Source organism: Sciurus carolinensis, chromosome 5 (genome assembly GCF_902686445.1).
Source record: "Sciurus carolinensis chromosome 5, mSciCar1.2, whole genome shotgun sequence".
NCBI lineage: Eukaryota > Metazoa > Chordata > Mammalia > Rodentia > Sciuridae > Sciurus > Sciurus carolinensis.
In genome coordinates, this window is record NC_062217.1 from 39547626 (window position 1) to 39574594 (window position 26969).

The 26969-nt window shown below is 34.2% G+C and overlaps 1 protein-coding gene and 1 non-coding gene across 5 annotated transcripts in view; one reads left to right on the forward strand and one right to left on the reverse strand.

Annotated features, from left to right (window-relative positions):
- The window catches only part of Fndc3a (fibronectin type III domain containing 3A), a 174516-nt gene that overhangs the window by 29071 nt on the left and 118476 nt on the right, over positions 1-26969 (reverse strand). For all 4 annotated transcript variants that reach the window (XM_047552169.1, XM_047552170.1, XM_047552172.1 and 1 more), the window contains 8 exons: positions 19630-19867; positions 14057-14326; positions 12011-12069; positions 9268-9425; positions 6816-6875; positions 5676-5814; positions 2593-2646; positions 190-314 (listed from right to left, as the gene is read on the reverse strand). In XM_047552169.1, the coding sequence (XP_047408125.1) occupies positions 190-314; positions 2593-2646; positions 5676-5814; positions 6816-6875; positions 9268-9425; positions 12011-12069; positions 14057-14326; positions 19630-19867 (1103 nt within the window). The remainder of the gene's footprint in view (positions 1-189; positions 315-2592; positions 2647-5675; positions 5815-6815; positions 6876-9267; positions 9426-12010; positions 12070-14056; positions 14327-19629; positions 19868-26969) is intronic.
- On the forward strand, positions 24664-24740 carry Trnat-ugu (transfer RNA threonine (anticodon UGU)). Its single transcript has one exon. It is a non-coding gene; the product is annotated as a tRNA-Thr (tRNA).

Sequence of the window (26969 nt, forward strand, 5' to 3'; positions counted from 1 at the left end):
AAGTTGCTAACTTTAAACTTTACTGTGGTACTTCACAAAACTAAGAAAGTCTCTTACAGCTTTTGCTAATATGGTAACTGTCAACAAAGTACAGCAGAATTTCTAGTTGATAACTTGGACTGAATAAGCAAGCATCTGAAGTTGACTAGAATCTTCGATATTTACATTATTTTATAAAATGTGTCTTACCTTGTACCATAGTCATTTTTGGCTGACAGTCTAAATTTACAACCCATTGCTGGTGACAGTTTAGTAATTTTAAATTGCTTCTGTAAACCCACGTAACACTGACAAAATTCTCCATTTCCTTTTCCCTAAAAGAAATGGCTAATTATTATACATCCTGCACATTACTTTAGAAAAAAGCAAATCCACATCAATTCCTTCTAATATTAGCTAGAACACATTAAAAATTATTTATTACATGTAAGTCATGGATCTTAAGTAAAGGTTGAGATATGACTGACACACACACACACACACACACACACACACACCATACATACTTCATCTAGTGTAGAATCAAAGAATTAATATTTGTATAGTTTCTTGACTTATGTACCGTGTTTTAGACAATGCTAAAATTAGCCATAATAAAAGAAACTGTCTCCAGGTATGGACCTTACAATCTTCATGGGGGACTGATAGTAGTGGAAACAGAATGGCAATTATACTGGCAGCTTTGCTTTTCTTTAACCTATGAAAAGTTCTATGCAAACAGGCCCCCCCCCCCCTTCTTGGCACTGAAGAATGAACCCAGGAGCACTTTATGACTGAGCTACATCTCCAGCACGCCCCCACACCAAAAACATTTTTTTTTAAATTTTGAGACAGGGTCTCACTATGTGGCTTAGGACCTTGCTTAGTTGCTGAGGTTGGCTTTGAACTTGTAATCCTCCTGCCTTAGTTGTTTGGATCACAGGCAAGCATAACCAGCTTTGGTGAATGCAAACAGCTTGAAGAAAAGGTCTCTACTTAACCCCAAACCTCATCCTAGATACTGCTAAGTACCTTTAAATAAAGATTTGGAGGTGCTACTGATTATAGACTTAGCACTGAAAAAAATCCTAGCAACACTGAAGACAGAGTAGACCAATTAAAGGCAATAAAGAAGGAAGAAATATCAGGCTCAGGACAACTAGAGCTTTACAAACTTATGGTACTGAATAAAATAAGTTTCTTGTTCTCTACCCATTTTTCTTTATTGGGTTAATGGAGGTAAATAGTGGCTAGGATGACTCTTAAAAACTTTAGTCTATACCTAGCTGTTTTACAGAACTCTCTTATTAGTTTTAATGGTACTTAGTTGAGTCTACTGAGTGGTGTAAGTAGAAAATCATCTTCACATGATAATTTTGCTTCCCAGAACAGATACTATGGCTGTAACCTCCTGTTTTAGTTTCAAGTCATACAGCATCAACTATCATTTCCTGAATAATGTTAAATACAGTTGTGGATAACTGGAAACTTTGACTTGTTTTTGCTTTGATCAGAAATACTTTACTAATTAGTGATGGCACAAAAATTATCAAATTAGGAATTACTTTTCTATTTCTACTGGGTGTTAAATTTTACCAAATACTTTTTCATCATTTATCATGACAATATGGTTTTCCTTCCATATTAATGTGATTCTGTTAATGTTAACCAAAGTTCAAATTCTGGAATAAAAACTTTCTTGATTGTGTTTTATTAATCTTTGATTATAATTGTTGTAGTCCCAAATTATCAGTGGTATTTCTTTTTCTCTTCTGACCCCTTCTCTTGGCTTGGTATAAGCAACAGGGAAAGAGAGAACAGGATCACCAAGAGCAAAACAATGTACTTAACAATAAAGCCAAATATGCTTGCTGTGCTGGGCTGAATTATGGCTTCCAAAGATATACAGGTCCTAATCCCTAGAACCCGTGAATGTTTTCTTTATGATTGTGACGGGACTGAACAATGTGACTAAGTTAAGAATCTTGAGATGGGAGATGATCCTAGATTATCTGGGTAGACCATACATGGAATCACAAATGATCTTCTAAGAGGGAGGCAGAGAGAGAGTCGAAGGCAGACGATAGAGAGGATGAAGTGACAGTGGAAGCTTGGGGAGAATAAGCAAAGACATCTGGCTATGAATCAAGTCATGAGGATAGTTTCCAGAAGCTGGTCAAAACGAAGATGTGGAATCTGTGCTAGAGACTCTGGAGGCCACAGCTAGGCTGACAACTTCATTTTGGCCCAGTGAAACCCACTTTAGATTTCTGATCTCCCAAACTGTAAGAGAATATATGCTGTTTCAAGTCATCAAGTTACAAGTTTTACTGTAACAGAAGACATTCTATTAGTCTGTTAGAGCAGCTGTAGGAAATGAATGTCCTTGTCATTAAGGCTGATGTGGGGGAAAAAATGCCTTTATCAAGGTAATTCCATGACAGTTTTGATGGTGATTCAGTTAAAACAAAAGGGGCAGGTTTAGTCAGTAATGTTTTCTAAGAACACTATCAATCCACTCATGCACCACATAAAATCATTCATATTGTTTCTAAGAAAAAAATAAGTAAAAACAGACACATAATTTTAACTAAAAAGATTCAATTTACTTACCTCATCCCATTCTAAAATAAAGCTTTGGATTTTAGAACCATTGTCACTAGGTGCCTACAACAAACACCAAAACAACAACAAAAAGAATACAAATTAATACTTTCATAAATGATACTGTGATCTAACCTAAGGGATGTATTTTATGTTGCAGATATACTTACTCTGTGACTTAGTCCTAGAAAAAAATCCATAGAAAAACAAAACAAGAGGCTTTTCAAGTTTTTGTGAACACTGAATAATCTTTTAGCAAGAACTATCTGAATATTTATAATCCTTGAAAAAAGGTCACTTTGCCCTTCTTTCACGTATTCTTAGCTTTCAGTTCCTTTTGCTCAATCACATCATTTTAACAAAAAAGCACTTTAAAATCTATATGGAATATTGTATAATATACCAAAGAGGGAAGAACTAGGGTGCTGAAAGGAACTGAGAGGAACTCTGGATACCTACACCTAGATTAAAAAAGCCCATCACCTAAGATCAACCACATAGTAATCTGCTTATTTTTAGGGGTTGAAAATTAGAGTCTCCACTGGCATTGTACTGCAGTATTTAATCACTCTTGAAATTAAGAATCTCAACAGTATTTCTAATTAAGTTTAAGTTTTTTAAATGGTTCTGCAGAGAATTTACCTCTATAATCTTCTGAAATCTATCCAGTTTTTATATAATATCTGTCAACTATGTAAACAGTAATCAAGAATCACTAAATTTTTATTAGTGATAAACATGGTGGTCTAAATTATTATATTAACACAGACCTTTCATTTAAAAAATTTATGTATACTATATAATTTAAAGCAATATTCAACTCATTGGTACAGCACTTAAAGGTGAATAAAATGAGAAGGGGGCAAAGAAAGGGTTGTTGGGAGACTCATAACTTTTACATAGCAGAGAAAAAGAATTCAAGGAGACTGCAAGGCTCAGCAGGAAAAAAGGGGTGTAAAACTATATTTCCCAAGAGTTAATGACTGCAAGTTGCTCTAGTCTATAGTTGTTAAAAGTCTCACATTTACCTTTTACTTTAAAAAAAAATTTTTTTTTGGTAAGGCTACTAAAATGTCTACCTTCAACAACCTGGGATCTTCCAGCTTTCTCCATGTTGGAGGAGAAACTATGTTTACCTTAACTCATTTAATCATCAAATCAACTCCAATATACTATTATCCAAAACTTTATGAAAGAGGAAATGGGAACTTGAAAGAACACAAGTAAATTGTTCTAAATCACAAAAAGTCAGCCGATTGAAGCAGAACTGATTTTGGTCTGTCTGACCTCCAAAACAATATTCCTACCAAACAGTATTCCAGAGGCTGAGCAGATTAGCCTGGCTCCTGGCAATTAAGAGAGTAAGAGCCCAACCTCAGTTTTTATCGTCACCACAATGGCAATTCTAAACATCAGTGGATAAAATACTTCTTTCAACTGCTACCCTGAGTGCCAATTCATGTTGCTGTTCTTACTCCACATTAATTTCCAATGAAATGGTTTTAGATTATGCAAGGCAGTAGAGTCAAAAGACAGTATAGCCAAGTTGCTAAACTAATCAAATTTTCTTCATCTTTAAAATGAAAAACAATAGCATTATGCTATTTGTATTTTCAAGGCATAACAAAACATAACAAATTATCGGTTTAATCCTCTCAGCAACTCTGAGGTATATAATGTTATGCCCAATAATAGTAACAATGACAGCTCTTTCCTCAACAACCTAGATTACTGTATATTTATTTACAGGGCTATTTCTAGGAGAGTCCAAGTCTGTTTAACTTGAACAAGAAAGCACTTGCTGCTTGCATAGGGCTGTTGGTATATTGGTAAAGGTAGACATTTCAGAACTGATTTGAATTATCATCTTCAGAATAAAGAGTAGTGAAGGGCATGAAGCTTCCCCAAATGCCATATCAATTGGCAGGGCCTAAGCATATTTGTAAGTAAAAGGTTTTGCTACAGATAAAATGATATGGAATAAAGTTAGTTATACTTTTTATTACAATGGAAATGTGTATATATTTGATTTGCATATACTTTAGTTTTTTTTTTTTTTAACTCCACAAAGCATTAAATATCCTTAGAACTAGGGGTGAACAAAGCTACTAATCAAGTAGTTAGACACAAATTCTCAAAACTTTCAGAGGAAAATTATCAGTGAGTTTTGTTCTAGTGTTAAGAGTACATAATTAAATCATGGTAAGTGTTATAGCTCACTGCAAATCAATGGTTGCTAACAGGGGTATTTCCTTGTAGAGGGTGTTTTGGAAATTTGTAGGGGAGGTTTCTAACCTGATAACAATATGCAGGGGGAATAGGGGCTGATAGTTGCAGAGTACTAAGAGTGCTGTAGGGTGTTGGGCAAATCAGACCAATAAAGAATTAATTGCTCCTTTCCTCTAGCACTTCTGGATGTCCTGTTAGATGCCCACGTAGGTGAAATATCTGTCTGTAATTATCAGAGTATAGAATCTAATTACATTTGTTAAGGTATTTTTTGTACAGTTTAAAGAGACCCTGACTTTCGCCAACATGCAACTACTATGCACTTTGGGAGAGACTATTTAATTTTATTCTGAAATTTACCAAGACCTGCACACTATATATATGAAAATCATGTCACAAATGACAGTGCTGCTTGTGGTATCTGAATAATCAATTCCACATATAGGTGTTTGTCTATATTATCTTTGTGTGTAGTTGTGCCCAAACACTGATATATTAGAACACGCAGTATCTTAAAGAATAACTTTGTTTCTCCCTTTAAGGCATCACACTGACATTTAAAAAACTGAGTCTAGTTACTATGAATCTGATTTTAGGATAATATTTAGGATATAAAGGTATCATTATAAACTACCATAAATAGGAGCAGTAAAGAATTATTGCTATGAATCTCAGTGTCATCACATGTACAAATAACAGAAAAAACCTGTAAGAGAATTATCTGAAAGTATAAGAATGTCTATTTCTTACATTTAAAGAGCAAGTTGTTTAAAGATCTTTCAGTCTTCAAAAACAATTGACATTTCATACTGAGGGCCAAGGGAAAAATATACAGTTAGAACTACTTTACAAAATATTCTTACCTTCCATTGCAAAGTAAGTGAATTTTTGGTTCGATTGGCTATCCTTGGTGGATTAGGTACATCAGGTTCACAGCTTAAGGTAGTAAAGCTTTCAGCTTCTGAAGGAGTTCCCTTTATAGAATTGGACTCTGCCTGTACTCTAAGGTGATAAAATAGTTTTACCCCATGAAATCACTGTATTTTATTTTCAAAAACATAATTTTAAAGTATTTTCAAGTTAGTAAGGCAGCTTCTAAATGGTCTATCAAGAAAATATGAAGGGATGGTCCTTAAAAAAACATTACAGACCAGTGGTTTTTATTTTACTGCAACCCAAATAAATACATTTTAAATTGAGACATACCTGTGTTTGTAAGAAGGATTTCTTAAAATAGTAGTTTTCTGGAACAATATTATTAATATACTGATATTTTTTATTCCATTTGATTCTATTTTTTAAAAAAAATGTTGGATATAATCCACAAAATTAAATTCATGACTCAATAATGGTGGCAATCCATAGTTTGAAAAATGTTAGGCTGGACAATACTTTGGGTTTAACCATGGAAAATTACTTGAAGATTTATCAGTTTAATAGGAATAATCCCAACCACAAAAGACTTTAAAAACTGAATGATTAACTAAAAGTTATATTGGGCCCTAGATGGGGAAGCCCTAGAATTTATAAAATTTTGGCAATATATATTGGAAGAACTATAAAACATTATCTGAGTTACTCTAATTAAATTTGAGATTCTGTGATTTATTATTTTATACTCTTTCCAAAATGCAATGTAGTAAAGTATGTAAGAATAAACCAAGTATTATTTGGTTCTGTTAACAAAAATTTTGAAAGCTGGGACAATTCTCCAGTACTAAATTAGCTATTGTAGATATATTCTACAGATGCGTTTCAATCCCTAGATCCTATAAACTCAATGATTAAATCTTTCCTTACTATAACACTGAAGTTAAATGCTTTTGGTTATTTTGGGAAAAATGTTGATAGTTGTGCCAAAAGAAAAAAAACAGTCCACGTTTTTAGTCCAAAATTAATAAATTATATTCTATACTTATAAGAAAACAGTTAAAAAAAAAAAAAAAACCCAAACCATAATTCTGTTTTATATCATATAAAGGCAACATGCAGGAGTTTCTTACTTTGCATGGTAATCTGTAGCTGGTTTGAGATCATTTAAAGTGACACTTGTTTCTTCTCCTCTGGGGGTGGAAAAAGAGTAATATTTCAGTGTTTGACAAATAAAGCATTTCCAAAGGATGTGCATTATACTGTTCCTTTCTTTTTGGTACCAGGGATTGAACCAAGTGGGGCTTAACCACTAAGCCACATTCTCAGCCCTTTTTATTTTGACACCGGTCTCCCTAAATTGCTTAGGGCCTCACACTAAAGTGCTCTGAACTTGCAATCCTCCTGCCTCAGCCTCCCAAGTTCCTGGGATTACAGGTATGCCCCATGGTGCCCAGCCTACTCTTTCTTTCTTTAACAACTAAAATCATATTCAGATATCACTAATATAGAATGATTACTATTTTAAAACTAGAAAGTATGTTAAGCAAATCAAATGTGTATGCTGGCCTTTTTTTTTTGATGTGGAGTTAGAAGATATTTAACTTACTGAGGAAATGGAATCATTACTAAAGAATTTATTACTAAAAAATCCATTCTGTACACAAAATACCAAATAAAATGTGCTACTGAAAGGAAAACTGCCAAATTTTTACAAAGAATTGATCACTATATTTCATTTTATTAGAAAATAACATGACTTTATTTACATATATCACAGTTAAGTTTAATGAGTAGAGAAGAAAAAAAGTGAATCACAATTTAAAGTAAAGTATTTTCTGTGTCCACTATTATACTATTATACAGCAGCATATATCCTAAAATAATCATTTGCTAAAGTATGTAGCTACAAACAAGCCTGTTCTCCATTTTTTCCTCCTTCCTTTCTTTTTTTTTTTTGTAGAGCTGGGGATGGAACCCAAGGTTTGGCACAAGCTAGGTAAGGGTTTTACCATGGAGTTATACCCCCCAGCCCTATCTCTCCTTTTTATCTGAAAATCACTGTTCCCAGGGGTGGGACTGTGGCTCAGTGGTAAGGGTGCTTGCATAGAGTGTGAGGCACTGGGTGCGATCCTCAGCACCACATAAAAATAAATAAATAAAATAAAGGTATTGTGTATATCTACAACTAAAAAGAATATTTTAAGTAATATTCTTTTTAAATAATTTTAAATAATATTAGGTGTGGTAGCAAACACCTGAGTGACTCTGGAGGCTGAGGCAGGAGGATCTTAAGTTCCAGACCAGCCAAACCAGCTTAGGAAACTTAGAGAGACCCTGTCTCAAAATTTAAAAAGTCTGGGGATATAGCTCAGTGGTACAGTGAACCTAGGTTCAACCTTGGAACTGCCAAAAACAAGCAAAACAAAACAAAACAAAACAAAAAAAAAAAAAAATGTTACCTATTTCATTTCTTTCAACCAAATCTCTCCTATTTTACAGATTTCTTTCCCACCCTATGCCTCTCAGTTAAACTGTTTCTTAAATCAAAACCAATAAATATGATGAAAAATAATGTCTTATCAATCAAAGTATGTTTTAATAAACTGGGCAATGATAGTAGCATCCTCAGAAAAAGACTTTAAGGGTGTAGGATAGTGGAGATTACTATTGTGTTCCCTGACTAGGAACACTACAAATGGAAATAAATCCTTCTTAGTAAACAGTCATATCTAACTAGAAACAATCATTAATACCAAATTAGAACTAAACACAAGAAAATCTAGAGAGGAGGCAGGACATTTTATAGTTCTATGTGATGAAATGACATACTTTCTTCTTACCAGCTACTTTTTGAAAAAAAGATACCAAGGCGGATGCTGTCAGTGTTCCTGGTCATGATTACTTAAATGACTAACCACCTCCTTAATCATCTTTATGGTGCTTAAATTGTAAGATATAATTGGCTTTGGGTTAGGGTTGTGGCTCAGTGGTAAAGTTCTTGCCTAGCATGTGTGAGGAACTGGGTTCGATCCTCAGTACCACATATAAATAAATAAAATAAAAATACACTGACAACTAAAAAAGAAATAACTGACTTTACCTTTCATATTTTCCATTAGAATAAACACTTTCTATATTAAAAAGGGAGAAAAGCAATTTCTGATACTAAGTTCATTTTGTAATAGACTGTATGTATAAAAGACTTAAATCGAAGTCCACAGAGGAGCAATGTAATATCTCCTGAGTTCACAATTCAAAGTTCTCCATTTCTAGGTCCTGGGTTCTATACTACATATAATAATTTATATTTAATGCATCAAGAATATATGAACATGAAACATCTGTTAGGGAGCTGATGGGGGACGAGCTGAATGTGGTCAATGAAAAAGATAGTTCTGAGGGAGTACAGACAGAAATGTGTATCAGCCTTCATTAGAATACTTTACAGCAAAATCACTATTGCTAGCCAACTTAAAGGTCAAAATAAAAACATGAAGAGGGAAAATAGAACCAAATAAGAAATAACCTATTTATGATCAACCATTGACATAATGTGAGGGAACAAAACTAACAAATACCTACACGTAAAGACTTTTGTATTTCCCATCTTTTCCAGTACTTGAGACAAGAATTTCGTAACTGTAGGGCTCTGGCACAGTAGCCTCATCTGTTTCCCCGTTAATGAAGCTTGAAGGTGGTGACCAGGTAAGTACTACTGTCCTTGCCTGAATGTCAGAGGCCTGCAAAAACATAACGTGCCACATTCAGTGATTTTCAACTGTTGGTCACTGTTTGCAATACTGTCTGTGAACTACCATCCCCTGTTCACAAAGTCCAATGCACAACTTTTCCTTTAAATTTTAGTTCAGTCATCCTTGCATAGGAAAATTTCCCTAACATTCCTGCCGATGTTTAATTCTCCTATTACACACTGACAACACTCTCTTTGGCACTTCAGTTATAATTTTACATTTACTGCATGACGCTGTCCATGAAACTAAGCTCTGAGTCAGGGGCCATGTTTGTGCTCTCCATTCTATTTTCTGTTTTATCACAGTGGTATTATAAAGGACAGATATACACAAACGACTGGAAGAAAACTCAAACTGTTAAGCATAAGGAAGCTGAAGGAGTGGGTGATAGGAGATTTATTTTTATTCTATATATTTCTATATTATATCTTTCACCATAAGAGTTAACATACTAGTAGTAAACATTCAGGATTCAATCTAAATCACTGGCACTTCTGTGACCTTGCTTTCAAAATGGAGTGAAGTTATAGCTCTTTAAAAAGCAGAGAAAAAAAAATTACTGTGGTAGTTTGGTATTTTCCTTTCTAGTCATTTCTTAAATTCTTTATAGACAGACTATAATTATGGTGTTCAAACAGTATGGTCCTCAGTATTCCTTTTCCCTGACTTCTATAAGAACATCTTCAAATATTTCTGAATTATTACTCTGTCATATTTTTTAACAGCTCTATCATTTTGTCCAGTAAAAAATACCATGATTTAATTACACTTTCCTTTAGTTGTCTCACTTTTTGCTAATGTTAATGATGCATTTTTTTTTTCTTTTTTGCTTGTGTAGCTTTTTATGGAGAAATGGGACCTCACACAACATCAGAGGAGATTGTTTATGTTTCTCTTGATTATCAATGAAGAATCCTTTGTACTCTTAATGGGTTTAAAAAATTCAATTTGAGCCAGACGTACCGATACATGCCTATAATCCTAACTACCTGAGAGGGTGAGGTAGAACTGCAAGTTTGAGGTCAGCTTGGGTAATTTAGCAAGACTGTGTCTCAAAATAAAAATACAAAGGACTGGGGTATAGCTCAGTAGTGGAGTGTTTGCCTAGCATGTGTGAGACCCTGGGTTCAATATTCAGTATTGCAAAAAAAAGGTCAATTGTATGAACACTTAATATTAATATTCTGTCATACCTGATGTAAATATTTTCCTTAGTAGGTTATAGTCTTTATTTTTCATTAGTACATTATAATTATACATATATGGGGTTCATTTTGACATATTCATAAATGCAAATAACATAGATTGCTTCACTTCAATTCCCAGTACTTTTTCCCTCCCCTCTTTCCTTCCTGATTCCCTTCCTTTACTCTATTGGTCTTCCTTCTATTATTTATTTATTTGGTACCAGGGATTGGACCCAGGGTGTTTAGCCACTGAGTCACATGCCTAACTCTCTTTATTTTTTATTTTGAGTCAGGGTCTTACTAACGCTTAGGGTTTAATAAGTTGCTGAAGCTGGCTTTGAACTTGCAATCCTCCTGCTTCAGCCTCCCGAGCCTCTGGGATTATAGGCATGTGCCATTGCACCTGGTTCTTCATTTATTTTTCAATTTTTATTTTCATCATGGCTATATAAAAAATTAGAATGCATTGTGATCTACTCATACATGCAGAAAGCATAATTTGGTCAGTTTCATTCCCCTTTCCCTCCTGTTTCCACTCTACTGATCTCCCTTCTATTCTTGCAAGATCTCCTTTTTTAAAATTCCTTTTTTCTCTCCAGTTTCCACATGAGGAAAAACATTCACCCCTTGATTTTCTCATTTTGGCTTATTTCACTTAGTATGATGTTCTCTAGCTCTATCTACTTACCAGCATACGACACAGTTTCATTTTTCTTTATGGTTGAGTAGAACTCAATTATATATGTATGTCACATTTTATTTATCCATTTGTTGGTTGACAGGGACCTAGGCTGGTCCTATAACTTGGCTACTATGAATTGTGCTGTAAACACTGGTATGCATGTATCACTACAGCATGCTAATTTTAGTTCTTCTGGAAAAATACTGAGGATTGGGATAGCTGGGTCATATGGTAGGCAGGTTCTGTCTTTATAAAGACTATTTTAAATGTTTATAGATAATTTTATGTAAGCCACACATTTTTCTGATTTATTATATCTATACTTGTAAAGAGCTGGGAAATACTAATTATCTTCTAGTTTTTCTATTATTTGATTTTAACTCATTTTGCTTCTAAAGTTAACTGGATATACTTTATGTGGAAATAATATAAATGGGTTAAAGCCGTGATACTCAGTGTACTCACATTATCAGATCTATGCCTATTCCAATGATGTGTTATATCATTGTATCCTTGTTTAAAAACTGAATGCTTCTCTCAATATTCTGCTTCACTAATCAATGTTATTTTTCCTTAGGTCAAATCCATGATGACACATTACCGACCTCACATTTCTTTTAAGTTTTAAATAAAGCCTGAATGAAAGTATAACAAATCAAACTCACCCTATATATATAAATGTCAAGAAAATATGAGATACTCACCACCGGTTTAATAATGTTGGAAAGAAGTGCTTCAAATGCTTTAGTTTCTTCATCTTTTTCTTAAAATAAAACAAAATAAAATAAACTTAAATTCAATTCTTTCTTCTCTCAAATATATCTTCTGAAACTAGAATGGTACTTGAGATTTTGTTTTCTATTTCAAAAATTTTTTTTAATTGTAGATGGACACAATGCCTTTATTTTATGTGTTTATTTTTATATGGTGCTGAGGATCAAACCCAGTGCCTCACACATGCTAGGCAAGTGCTCTACCACTGAGCTACAATCCCAGCCCCCTTATTCTCCAGTTTTTATACTTAGTTTTATACAGAGCATTCGTGGTCCTTTAGTATTTGGCTACTTCAATTTCTATTTTAAGTTTAAGCATGACTATTAATTATATACATGTATTTATACATATTATCTACGAAGTATATACACACACACAAAACATGCATATACACATACATATGTGAACAGTAAGCATTTCTTATAAAAATATATTTCTATTTCAAAGTATAAAAAATACTCTCTTCTTCAGGAAGTTTTCATTTGCCAATCTTGAACCTCTTAATAAATTAACTAACAATTTTTTATGCCATGCCATAACTGTGGTTTCCCCAAATAAGAATATAATTTGCTTGACCATAACTTACTGATACCATTAACATACATGAAACTTTAGCTTAACTCTTCTGAAACATCTATGCTGAAAAGAATAATCAGAAAGTCTCAAAAGTGAAGAACATTTTTGTAGATGTTATTAATATACAGGCCACTATTTAAAATTTGTTAGTGAGGAATGAAAATTTTAAGGAAAAGGAAGATGGGAAGAGTTAACAAGGCTAGTATTTTGAAATTTCCCTCAAAGCTGAAAACATCTGAGCTCTAGTCAAATATTAGCTACATTATTTGATAATTCAACATACTAAGAATTAGGAGTGTAAGTTTAGATAAACATATTCAAGAATTGAGAGAATTGTGGTATTAGTATTTATGAAGTGGCATGTTAGTACGCGTCATCATGTCTGATGAAACCGTTTTAAATCCTGGCCTGATCTACCAGTAGAAATGAGACACAGTCAGTATCAAAGAAACCCCAAAGAACATACATACAGAAACTCCAGAAGTCAAGACAAATAGTAGAGAGGATTAATTTTATAGTTAAAAGTACTTGGGTACTAACTTCATGTTATAGGCATAATGGAAGACAGGGTATTTGTTAATCCAGTTTATATTTAGCTTATAGAGATCAAGTCTAGTATATATAAAAAGTAGTGCTCAGAGTTCAGATGGTGGAGGTCACAGACTAGGGGAAGGATGGAAGGTAAAGGGTATTTTAAAAGAAAAAAAACTTTTGAAAGAAAGGAATGGAGAATAACTATGTAGAGGAATTGGCTAAGGACATAACTAGTTAATACTGGGGATTTACACATAAAGAAGTTGGGAGAAATAAAATTTTGATAAAAACCAGGATAACCTTATCAAAGATCTAGAAACAGAAGAAATGGAATCTGGGTTAATATTATCTGAGTTTGCTTATCAATGAGTAAAAAAAAAATTTTTTTTTTTAGTCAAGCTATAGGAAATTATATTGGTAATTCTAGGAATAAAACTTTCTAGGGAAATTATATGGTCTGTTGGCTAGTCTTAACCTAGTTTCTTTTTCATCTTTATTTTTATGTATATGTATGATTACAAGAATGATGTGAATCTACATTGTGTACAACTACAGAAAAGTTGTACTCCATTTGTGTACAATGAATCAAAAAACAGTCTGTAAAAATAAAAAAATATTTTAATAACAAAATCAATCAGTAAAATTTATGATACCTGTGAAATTACTGAGATTTCCAAACTGTCAAAAACAGCAATCTGGTAACAGTTCAGGTTCTAAAACCTTTCTCATATTTGGGAAAAGTTAGGAGTATGAATCTAGTTTACTTGGACCAGGACAAAATGACTGAAAGGTTAGAATATATTTCTAGTAGGTTAATCAGTGATATAAAGTATCAATGACAATGCCTGAGTATTTTAAATCCTCACCTTCTATTTCTGTATCCACTTGTGCACCACCTTTCACTTTTCCTGATTTGTTTTTTGCTGATCCTGTGTTTACACCACTGGCATTCTGCCCTTTTACAAGCCCATTATGTTCATTTATGGGAGATGGGCATTTCTGGGGTGATGATGGCGGACTGTTCATCTTATCTTTCTGTGTTCCTTGGCGATCCTTTAATTTTTTCTGCAAACGTTCATATGTTTTGCTAGATCTTTCATCTCTAAAGTTGGATCTTCCATGTGTAGAGTGACCGTCTAGGAAGAAATAGAGTCAATGTTAAGATCACTTTCCCCCCAAAAATTTATGATATGAGAAAGATTGGGAAATGTCTATTATGTAAAGCTTATAAAATATTATGAAGAATAATTTTGAAAAACAAAGCTATTTCTATGTCACCACTGGTTGAAAAATAAAGCTTTATGACTTGATTATAATTATAAATATATATATCAAGTAAATTTACATAGACATTCCTTTCCTTCATTATTCCCAACTACTGATCATAGAAACAGCTTGGTGGTATGCTATGATTATCACAGGTGAAAAATGAGACTTGAACTTACATGTCCGCAATTATTATTAGTCTTTTACTCTTCTGTAAGCAGTTGCTTTTTGTGTCTCTTTAAATTTCAAACATATAAAATAAATAAAAACACTGCCTGACTAAACTCCCTTGTGACCAGAAATCATCAATGAAAAAGATTTAGAGTTAGCAAAAAGAAAAAAGTTGAACTATTTAATAACAATCTACATAAAGTATTACAACTTCAGATCCCTATATCACCCACATACTATAATGAGCTCAAACAAGTCAAGGGCCCAAATGTAAGAACTAAAAGTATAAAACTCTTAGAAGGAAACAAAGGTCTGTTTGATTTATTTTGGACTAGTCAACAGTTTAGTTTCTTAGATAAGAACCAAAAACACAGAACAAACAAAAAAATAAATTGGAATTTATCAAAATTAAAAACTTTTCTTTATCAAAGGCTGCCATGAGGAAAATGAAAAGATGAGAGAAAATACCTACAAATCATGTATCTGATAAGACATTCTATCTAGAATATGTAAAGCAAAATTCAATAATAAAAACAGTATGAAAAAAAACACTGGTAAAGAGCCAGGCATAATGGCACATGCCTGTAATATCAAGTTACTTGGGAGGATAAAGCAGAATGATCCCAGGTTTGAGACAGACTGGGCAACTTAGTGAGACCTTGTCTTAAAAAAAAAAAAAAAAAAAAGACTGAGGGGGTGTAGTTCAGTGGTAAAGCACCTGTGGGTTCAATTCCCAGTGCCAAAAAGGAAAAAAAAAAAAAAAAAAAAGATGGGGGTGAAGAATAGTGAACTTTCTCTGCAGAAGACACAAATGGCCAGTGAGCATAAAAAAGATGCTCAACATCAGTAGTCATTAGGGAAAAGCAAATCAAAACTATAATGAGATAAAACTTCACTTGTAACAGGTTGGCTATAAACAAAATTTGAGACAATAACGAGTTTTGTCAAGGATGTGGAGAAATTTGAATCCTCATATACTCCTAGTGGGGAATACTAATGATGCAATTGCTGAGGGAAAGTATGCTTGTTTCACAATTAGTTGAAAACAATTGGCACATGATCCAGAAATTTCATTCTAAGGTATATACTCAGAAGTGAAAACAAGTCAATACAAAATCTTGTTCACAAAAACTGAAAATAATCTAAATGTCCATCAACTAAAGAATGAATAAACAAAATGTGCTGCATCCACTTAATGCAGTATATACTGAAATATAAGAAGGAGTGAAAAAATACTATGTGATAATACAAACATCAAAAACATGTTAAGTGAAAAAACCTAGACACAAAAGAAACCACATAGTATATAAGCATTTTTTTTTGTACTGGGAATTAAACCCAGGGGTGCTCTACCACTGAACTACATCCCCAGCTCTTTTTTTTTTTAGACAGGATATTATTAAGTTGCTAAGGGTTTTGTTAACTTACTGAGGCTAGCCATGAACTTGAGATCTTCCTGCCTTAGTCTCCAGAGTCACTGGGATTATACCCAGGCATGCACCACCAAGCCTTACCGGCTGTGTGAACATTTTAATGAAAATTTCATATGCAATACATATATTGAATATACATTTAAATGACACATTACGGAAGACACAAATCCATAGACCCAGAGGTTGGGAGGGAAAGAGGAAAATGGGACTATTGATAGGTATAAAGTTTCTTTTGGGGATGAAAGAAATGTTCTAGAATGAGATAGTGGTAGTGAATGTAGTGTATACAGGTTGAGTATCCTTAATTCAAAAATCTGAAATGCTCCAAAATCTGGAACTCGGAGTGTTGATCATGACACCACAAGTGGAGAATTCCACACCTGACTTCTTGCGATGCGTTGCACAAAATTATTAAGGTAGCATATAAAAAAATCACCTTCAAATTATGTATATAAGGTATATATGAAACATAGGTGAATTTTCTGTTTAGAGTTGGGTCCCGTTCCCAAGACATCTCATTATATATATGAAAATATTCCAGAATCTGAAATACTTCTGGTCTCAAGCATTTTGAATATGGAATACACAACTTGCAGAGTCTATGCTAAAAACCACTGAAATGTACAGTTTAAAATGGTAAACTCTGTTATGTGAATTATAACTTAACAAAAACAATAAAACTTAAAAATGTAACCAATTAGTACATACATTTAAATTGTGGTTATTCAAATGCTTTATATTTTATTTATTTCTCAAGAAACAAAAATGTTACAGTGGTAGAGCACGAATTTTATTGTCAAACAGATCTAAGATGGTTGAAATTCTCAGTAACTAACTTGTATGACCTTGTAAAAATTATTTAGCATTTCTGAACCTCAGTTTTCTGTTTTTGCAGAATTTTGAGGATTAAGTGAGATAATAAATTTATGAGCATACCGTCTAGCTAAGTTCAGGCTTGATAATGGTATGACTGACAAAGAAATGTTCCATCAGGTCTCACTTTAGGAATTCATACAAAATGTGCACAGAAAAGGGATTCTCTGGCTAGGATACCAGTACTATCAGTTATCAGAATCCAGTGGTAGATTTCCTGGTTTATAAACATAAATACAATAAGAATCTTGCCTTCTACCATTGGATGATTGGTTAGGGATTTTAACAATGCAAAATACTAATAACTGTGATATCCAGTTATCCTTTTTGTTTTTCCTCAAACACATTTAAAAATTGTCAAAATTAACAATACAGAGAGAAGGATGGGACTTATTTGTAGCATAAACTCTTGCTACTGTAAAGTATGTTTGGGGTTGGGGACATAACTCGGTGGTACAGCACTTGCTTAACATTCATGAGGCCCTGGGTTCCATCCTCAGCACCAGGTGTGTGGGGGGAGATGTCAAAAGTATATTTGTTGGACCACCACATGAGCACAACTTGGGAGGTTGTTAGAAATGTAGAATCTCATGCCCCATCTAGACTTATTGGATCAATCAGCATTAGGTGGGCAATGGATAGGTTTGGAAAAAAAAAATACAATGTATCTATTACTTACAGGCTGTGTTGCATAACTTAAATTTTTATTTAGAGTTATTTTCTCTACAAATTTACTGAGCATAAGTGGCAGGCACTGAACAACACTGATTGATAAACCAGATTGAAGTCTTAGGGAGTTTATAGTCAAATAAAGGAAACAAGACATACAAATTGACAAAAACAAAAACAAACAAAAAAACCAACCAAACAAACAAACAAAAAAAACCGAAAGAAAAGAAAATAGAAATTGTCTTTAAGCTCTGTGAATTCTGTGAAAAAAATAAATAGATTTCAGTGCTAGAGACTTATAACTAAGGTTAGGGAGGATACCCTGGAAAGCTTAAGTTTAAAAGAAAAGGGGAAACCTGAAGAAAATGGGGAAGACCATTCTTGGCATAGAGGACACATGTGCGGAGATCCTGAGGCAAGAAAGGGCTTTAAGGTTTTGAAAAACTGAAAAAATGGGGGAGGGGGGCAATAATAGAATAAGACAGGGGCCACAGGTCCAGGGGACAAATGGCAAGATCGGGAGACAATTTTAGATGTTAAAATGGGACATAGGGAATGTGCTGAAGCTGTGTGCTACTGTGATCTAGTGGGTAAAGCTCAGGGAGCCTACTAAACCTGCTACCATGTGCAGTTTTGTTCCCCACAACAAAGACTTATCTGTTTCAAAACATCAATGGCAACCCTGGTCTAGGGGAAGGGTTTGGAATTTACAATGGGAAGTCGCCGAAATGTTTTAAATAGGATATGATCGAGTTAATACTTAAAAAGGGGTTACTGTTGCTGAAGTGAATTATTAGGGGTAAGAATAAAAACAAAAACCAAAAAAACTGAGTGGAAGAATGCTACTTCAGTTGTCCTGGAAAGAACTAATGGTGGACTGGATTTGAGTAGCAGTAGAGAAGTAGTAGATAATTTGGCAGTCTTTCAAAAACAAAAGAGATACTAATTCATCTGACCATCAGGCTTTAATTTTAGCAAACTGGTTAGTGATACCATCTACTGAGATGAATAAGACAGAAGAAAAACAGACTCTGGGGTCCAAAACTGAGAATGATATCACATACACTCTAGCTGTCATACAGGAGACATCCAAGTGGCGTTATCAAAATGGTAGCAAAACTGGGACTGGGGTTGTGGCACAGTGGTAGAGAGCTTGCCTAGCACATGTGAGGCACTGGGTTCAATACTCAGCACCACATAAAAATAAATAAGTAAAATAAAGATATAGGATCTATCTACAACTAAAAAAAAAAAAAAAAGATGGTAGCAAGAAATGGATGTCTGGGGCTCAGAGGAGAAATTTTTTTTTTTGGTACTGGGGATTAAACTGCAGAGCACGCAACCACTGAGCCACAACCCAGCCCTATTTTCTATTTTATTTAGAAATAGTGTCTCACTGAGTTGCTTAGAACCTTGTGCTATTGCAGAGGCTGGCTTTGAACTCACAATCCTCCTGTCTCAGCCTCCCTAGCTGCTGGGATTACAGGAGGAATTTTTATTGAAAATAAATATTTGAGAGCTGTCAGTATACATAAGTGGTGTTTAAAGTCATAAGAAGGAATAAAATTATTACTTCATATGTGTGTGGTAGTCTACTGTTCCCAACAATCTATTAACTCCCTCAGAGAAGAAGTTATGGATCATTCTGGCTTTTTTTCAATCACTCAAGGAACTTAATAACTTTGTGTAGTAGCATCATAGACTTCAGAATTTATCAATGATATGACCATTCCTGGTTGAAAATTTCCTCAGAGCCTGCACTGCAGGACACTGGCAAAGACCTCTTGTTTAATGTGATCCCATTAAATATTATTGTATGATGTAAGTTACTTCTCTTGATTTTCTGTTTACTCATCTGCCTTAAAGGGTGATCATGAGGATGAAGCATTTAACATACTGCTTGGGCAATAGAACTGTGTTATCTTTACTATGTGTTGTTTCTTTTATACAATATGATGATCACAATCTCTCATATCTGAGCAAAGAATATCCAACTCGATAAAGTAGAGTTTTTTAAGATATCTTACCTACATCTCCATAAACTTGTGAAGACTGATACTGTGGCATATACTGTGTTGCCATGTCTCCAGCGCCAGTCACTGGTGAGTACATATGGCGTGGTGGAGGGGGCATCATGGTTGGGACAGGAATGAAACCAGGCAGAGGAGGATGTGGAGAACGGTGGATGACTGTGTGACCACCAGGGTGAAACTCTGGTGCCTGAGGAACCACAACAACTCTTCGGACACCATTGTCTTCAATAACCTACAAAATGAATTATTAGATTAAAAGCAGGATATGAGCAATTCTTTTCAAATGTTAGATTAAGAACTTTTATATGACTAGAAGTCAAATATAAATTTTAGAGGGTCAATATGAAAAATTTTATTAAATACATTTAGGTGCGTATGAATTAACACTAAATAACATGAAACAATTTTTGTTATACAATTCAATATAAATCTTAAAATACTGATTAGAATGGCCAAAAATTATAAATGATAAGCAATAATACCAGGTGTAAGTGTTACATGCATCTAGTTATGCAGTAATTTTGGTTTAGACATAACAGGATCAGGAATTTCCTTTTCCACATTATGGCATAGGGTGGAGGAAAAACAAGTTGTAGAAAGATCAAAAAGAAAAAAACCCTGGATCTGGATTTCTAAAGATTTAATTGTACATCAGAGTTTAGGGACAAAACTCTTATATAAGACTACAACAAGGACAATTTAAACAGTTTATCATTTCAAGTAAGGCAAACACCAAATATTAACTCCCAGTTTAAAAAAAAAAAAAATCTGTTGCTTTGATGCTTAGAAATTATGCTTTTTTTCCCTTTCAAATAGGAATACAATTGAAGGAATTTTTTTTTTTCTTCAAATGATAGATTACCCTTTGAACCTCACTGGTGCTATAAGGACACGTAGGAAAGCCTCAAATGCCATAAGATTTGATCTCAAAATTAGGAATCCCTCCACTATGGTAAGGCCCTTACTCTTAAGCTGAAATGATAACTATCAAAGTAGAATAAATGGCTAACAATATCTTTCTCCATGAAACAAAAAGATTACAATGTAAACTGCTAATTTAAATACAAATCTTCTTTATTATGCATAAGGATGGCAAATTTTGTACGTTTGTATATATACAAATCTATACTATATATGTTTGGTAGGTATAGGTATATTAAAAACACTTATTTGGGTATAGATAAATCTAAATTACAGGACCAGGTGTGGTGGCGTATGTCTGTTATCCCAGTGGCTTGGGAAGTTGAGGCAGGAGGATCCCACGTCAAAGCCAGCCTCAGCAATTTAGTGAGGCCCTTGCAACTTTACCCTGACCCAGAATTAAAAAGCCTGGGGATGTGTAGTTAAGCACTCCTGGGTTGAAGCCCCAGTCCACAAACAAATAAAAAACACCTAAATACAAATATTAATCAGATTATATTAAACTCATCTACTGGAGAGTGATATGACTGCTCTGTAACATGGGACTGAAAAACCGAATGAATATCTGTTTATATATGTCAGGTCTAGCACCACAATGCCTTGTTCCAGTAAAATGGATGTCTCATTCCCTGACCTTTTCCCTATTTAACTTGGTTTGTGAATTTAAGTCTTAAGCAAGTGCACAGAGTTGATGGAAACTGAATCACATCTGGAACCCTACTGAAAGAAATCTACAAAGTATTTACAGGTTTTTATCTCAAAACTACAGGAAAGGACATTAGAAGTTTGGAATGGATTTTGAATGAGCTAAACCCTGGTACCTGTCACAATACCACTTTAACCTTATCAATGATTGACAAATCTTCAGACTTCTCATTTCTGATAGGATTATAGTTCATATTCATTCAGTCTGGTTCCAACCTACCTTCTTAGTCATATCTTTCTTCTGTACCAAATCCTGAACCCCTAACTGCAGTCAGACTGGTATACTAAAAAAAAAACCTGTCTTTGCACTGATCTATATCTTTCTGTATCTTGTATATTTGTTTACATTATTTTTTCTCTTCATTTTGCTTCCCCTTAATCTATAAGCATGCAAATCCTATCTATCCTAAATCTAGCTGACTAGTCCTTTTCCACTGATTAAAAAAAATTGTTTTTGAACAAATAAACATAATTTAAAAGAGAGAAAAAAATCTTAGAAGTATTATATATGTAAGGGCCTCATACTAACACAACGAAAAGAACAAACACAAGAAAAGTGAATTACTAACCATGTTACAAGATGACAAATTTTCTGAATAAAAGTACTGCAGGTAAGGGTGCTTTTACATATATTGTGGGAGGGGCATAGGTTGCAGAGTAAAAGAGAGATCAGAATAAGCTATATTGGTAAAGCAAATTTGAGCAGAGACTTGAAGGAAGTAGATGAATTAACCACACAGAAATACAGAATGCTATTCTGGGTAGAGGGAACAGTTATTTCTGAGTTCCTAATGTAGAAGTGCGTGTGACTATATGGAAGGAATGGAAGGAAGCCAGTGTGACCAAATGAGCATTTACAGAGGTGAAAGGGCAGCAGACAGGTCATAGAGAGAAACGGGATATGGGATGTTGGTGTCAGGCAGAGCCACACTGCCAAGTAAGGACTAGGACTTCAGGATTTACTCTCAGTGAAATGGGAGTCATCAGAATTTTGGGCAGAAGAATGATGTAAACTACTATTTCCCAAACCAGGGGTGACTATGCCTTCTAGAAGATATTTGATTGTGTCTTGGAGACATTTTTGGCTTGGAAACTGTCACAACTCAGTGGCACCTAGTGGGTAGAGTGAGGCCAGGATGCTGCTAAACATTCTGTAAGAGTGACAAACTCCTGCAACAAAAATTATCTGGTCCAAAATGTCTATAGTAGCAAGGCTGAGAAATCCTGATATAATCTTGTATTTGACAGACTTAACTTTGGGGAACGAGACAAGGGCAAAATCAAGGAAACTATTCAGAAAGTCACTGCATAATGTAGTTGCATTGACTTGGAGTGCAAGTAGTGAAGGTGGTTAGACCATGATCCACTTTCTGCATGCATTTAAGGTAGAACAAAAAGCTTAGTTGACGATTCCACGTGGAAAGTAAGAAAAAGTATTTGTGGAGGGATGGTGTTTTATAAACTGTAACAGGGAAAGGTGAAGGGTAGAAAAAATGCGGGGGGGGGCAGGTGGATTTGAAGTTTCAGGTTGCAGACATTTGAGTTTCATAAGTTTATGAGACACTGAAGTGGAAATGTTGAGCAGATTGATTGTATCAGTATGCAGTTTCAGAAAGATAAAGAAAGGACATCTAAGTGAGGTAGGAGGAAAACCAATAAAGTATGCAGTCTGAAAGTTGGGTGAAGTTGGGTATTAAGGAGGAAGGATCAACTGTGTTAAAAGCTGCTGATATATCAAGTAAGATGAAGGTAAAGAAATGACCATGGATTTAGCAAAGTGAACATCACTATGACCTTGATGAGAACAGTTTTGGTATAATCACAGATGTAAAGCCTAACTGGGGTAGGTTTTAAGAAATAAAATGGGAGAAGATTTACAGAAAGATAATAGCACAATTTTGGGAAGTTTTATTGCAAAGGAGAATAATGAAATAGTGTATGGCTGGCAGTGGAATCAAGAAAACATCTATTTGTGTTTTGTTTTTGTTTTTAGTGAGAGCAATTACTACATGCTGATATACTAATAAGGGTGATCCAGTTGAGTAAGAAAATGATGATGTATCAGAGGAAAAATGCTAAAGTAAAACCCTTGAACATGCAAAGAGGATGGGCTCCGGTACTCCAGTAGAGGTACTGAACAGGAATTCAGTCTGTCACTGTTACATACGAGGAAGCAGAGGTTTGTGGGTCATGTAACTGCAGGTGATGACAGAGATATGGATATCCTTCTGACTGCTCCTCCATGGACATTTTCTGAGCATTATAATCTACTGGTGATCTGTTCTTCCTATAATTTCTGTTCCATTTACTCTAAGTAACTTGTTTGTTAACATTGTAGTGTTTGGTAATTTTTTCTTATGCATATGTCTTATTCTAAAATAAAACTGTTTCTCAAGGGATCAGTATGAACTAATACTACAAAAAGGTATTATTGTTATTTCTATTTTTAGACAGGAAACTGAGGCATACAGATGGTGAATAACTTGCCCAGGGTCATACAGGTAGCAAGCACAGGAACTAGAAATGGCTAAATAACTTATGGAATTAATATTTCTGCTAAGAATGAACATTTAAAACAGGGGAGGAGAGTTAGAGGAGGAAAGCTGGACACAGTGGTACATGTCTGTAATCCCAGTGGCTCGGGAGACTGAGGCAGGAGGATCACAAGTTCAAGGTCAGTCTCATCAACTTAGCATGGCCCTAAGCAAAGTAGTGAGACCCCGTCTCAAAATGAAAAACAAAAAAAGGGATGGGAATGTGACTCAGTGGTTTAAGTGTTCCTGGGTTCAATCTCTGATACCAAAAAAAAAGGAAAAGGGAGGGAGAATGAGGAGTTATTGATTAATAGGTTCACAGATTCAGTTTTCAGCAAGGTGAAGGGTTCTTTGGATAGATGGTGGTGACAGTAGTAAAACAATGTCAACATATTCATTCAATACTGATTTGTCGACCTGAACATGGTCAAGAAGGTACATTTTCAGCACTCCATCCCCCCTCCCAAAAAAACCCTAAGATGTATAAGAGGAGAAAAATAAAACAAAAAACAAAAACAAAGAGCTAGACTTCACCACTTCAAGTAATGGTCTAAGCAGCCAGTAACTTTAGCCAGAGACCTCAAGTCTTGGCTAAGACTAGTTCCTCTACTTACTACCTGTGTGACCCTGGGCAATTTATTTAACATTTTTTTGCCTCTGTTTCCCCATCTAAAATGGAGACAGTAACAGTACCTACTTGCAGTATTATGAAGAGTCAATAGTTAATATTGGTTCCCTGAGAAATATTTAAGTTGTAGAGTAAAACATATGCATATGAAAAATTAACAAACACTACGATGTTAAACAGAAATATCTATTAAGTCTTCAGAGGCCTTGCTGCTAAGAAGTAGTCAAACAGAGACACCAGGGCTAGGGATATAGCTCAGTTGGTAGAGTGTTTGCCTTGTAAGCACAAGGCTCTGGGTTCAATCCCCAGTACCGCCAAAAACAAAACAAAACAAAACAACAAAAAACATGGAGACATCAAATTTCATACCAACAGGGTATTCTAATGGTGATGACTAAAATAAAATCAAGTTGTGACAAGGAAAAAAAAAAAGAGATGAAATACAATTCAATTTCATCTGTTAATAAAAATTAAAACAAACAAAACAGTGAAAAATGTATCAATGCAGTCTGATTCCTTAACCACAAATGCCACCTAATTTCTAATTAGGCAAAGTCCTGCTTTCTTTCCTTTATTGAATGCAGAAATAACTGAGCAAAACTGCAGAGAGATATTGTTTGTGTGTCTTCCCCACCAGAATGTAGTACCATGATAAATCTGTTTTGCTGTTTTCTTTTCAGTATCTGAAACAATACTTAAGTCATGGAAGATGCTCCAAAAGTATTTGTTGAATGACCAGAAATGTATGTATTCTTAGTTCCAATAGCATGTAACATTCTTCTCTTCCCTCTTAACATCACAAAACTATTAGGTTCTGTGATTTGCCTCAATTCCTACAACTATTTCTATTGCCTCACCCTAAATCTTGAACTACTCCAACTTTAAGATTTTAATACAGCTATTTCTAACTATTCACTCAACAAATAATTTTATATAGTCAACCACATACACATGATGTCAGTAAGTGAGCACAACCATCTATTTCCCTAGCTCTTACTATACTACTTTACTACTTCATGTTCATCTGAACCTTAGTCTCCCACCTACCTTCCAGTTTCCCAAACCCCTTGCCTCTTCCTTTTGGCTGTTTTCCCCCCAAGAGAGACAGAGAAAAGATTGACATCAGATTGATTTATAAAATCTTAAAAAAAAAAAAAAATGCACTGACCTTACCACTGGGTGAGAACATAAGGCAAAGTGAAATAGGAAACAAAGCTCAAAGGTATAATACAAACCTTTTCCTTAAATTGATACAAGCCTTTTCCCCACATTTTGAGATTTACAATCCCCTTCCTGTTAGGTTCTTTCTCATCTCCATAAAAACCCGCATTCCATAAAAAAGCAGTTTATGAAGCCATTACAAGAAAGACAGCAAGACTTCTGATGTTGTCTTTCAGGAGTCCCGTTCAGATAATTTATAAACTTTGATAAGCCATTAACTTCATCACTAAACTATCAAATGTGAATTCTACCTTGCAATGCATATGTTCTTAGGGACTACCAGTTCTTTGGCAGTGAATTAAAGTTCCTTCCACTCTTGTCACCATTTGCTTTCTACGTCATTATTTGCTTTGTGTTCATATTTCACAATTTACTCTTTCATTTCTCCATTTGACAGCTTAATTGGCATGTATTTCTGCTTCGATGTAGTATGTCTATCTCTCACAACCTTCCCTTTCTTCCAATTTAGCAATAATAAACCGCATTAACATTATGCCTAGAGAAAGAAGGGCCAAGCCCCAAAGTGGCTATGGAACTTATCTAAAAGTAAAATGCATAATCTTGGTTTACAGACTATATACAATCTTTTCTAAATAGTTTGTTATCTGAGAGCTTTTCCTCCCCACTATTCTTAAAAAACAAACATACCTGGAAATGTAACAATTGAGGTTTCTGATTAAATACAAGTAGAAAAAAAGTCTGAGGATAGGTGAAAATGATGTTATTTAGAAATTGTTAAAAATTTCAGTAATTTTAAAAAGAGGATATGTGTGATAAAATAACAATGGCAATTTGTTGATAATTGTTAAGTTGGTTCATGGGTACAAGACACGTTAATGATACTACTCATTCATTCTACTTCTGTATAAGTTTGAAAGTGTCCATCATAAAGAAGAAATTATATATATAAGAAAGTAACAATAATTTATATACACTAATAATTAATATTGGAGAGGTTAAAGTCAACTGTTACACATTTTGTGGGAATGTAAAACTGATATGAACTTCACTTGAAAGGATGTTATTATGTATCCAAAACTTTAAAAAGTTCAAATACTTTGAATTAATAATGCCATTTCCAAAAATTTATTCTAAGGAAATACGAAACAATACTAAGATTTGTGCATGTATTCACTGTACCTTTATAATCACAAAAGAAAAACCAAGAGTCTAACTAATCACATAATACAAATAATCAAATAAAGATATATTGAGACAATGGATTTTACAGCTTCTAAAACTTTTATAGTTTTGAAATACATTAATGATATAAGGAAATGATCATATCAAGTATAAACATCATACATATTTAAGATTTATAATTT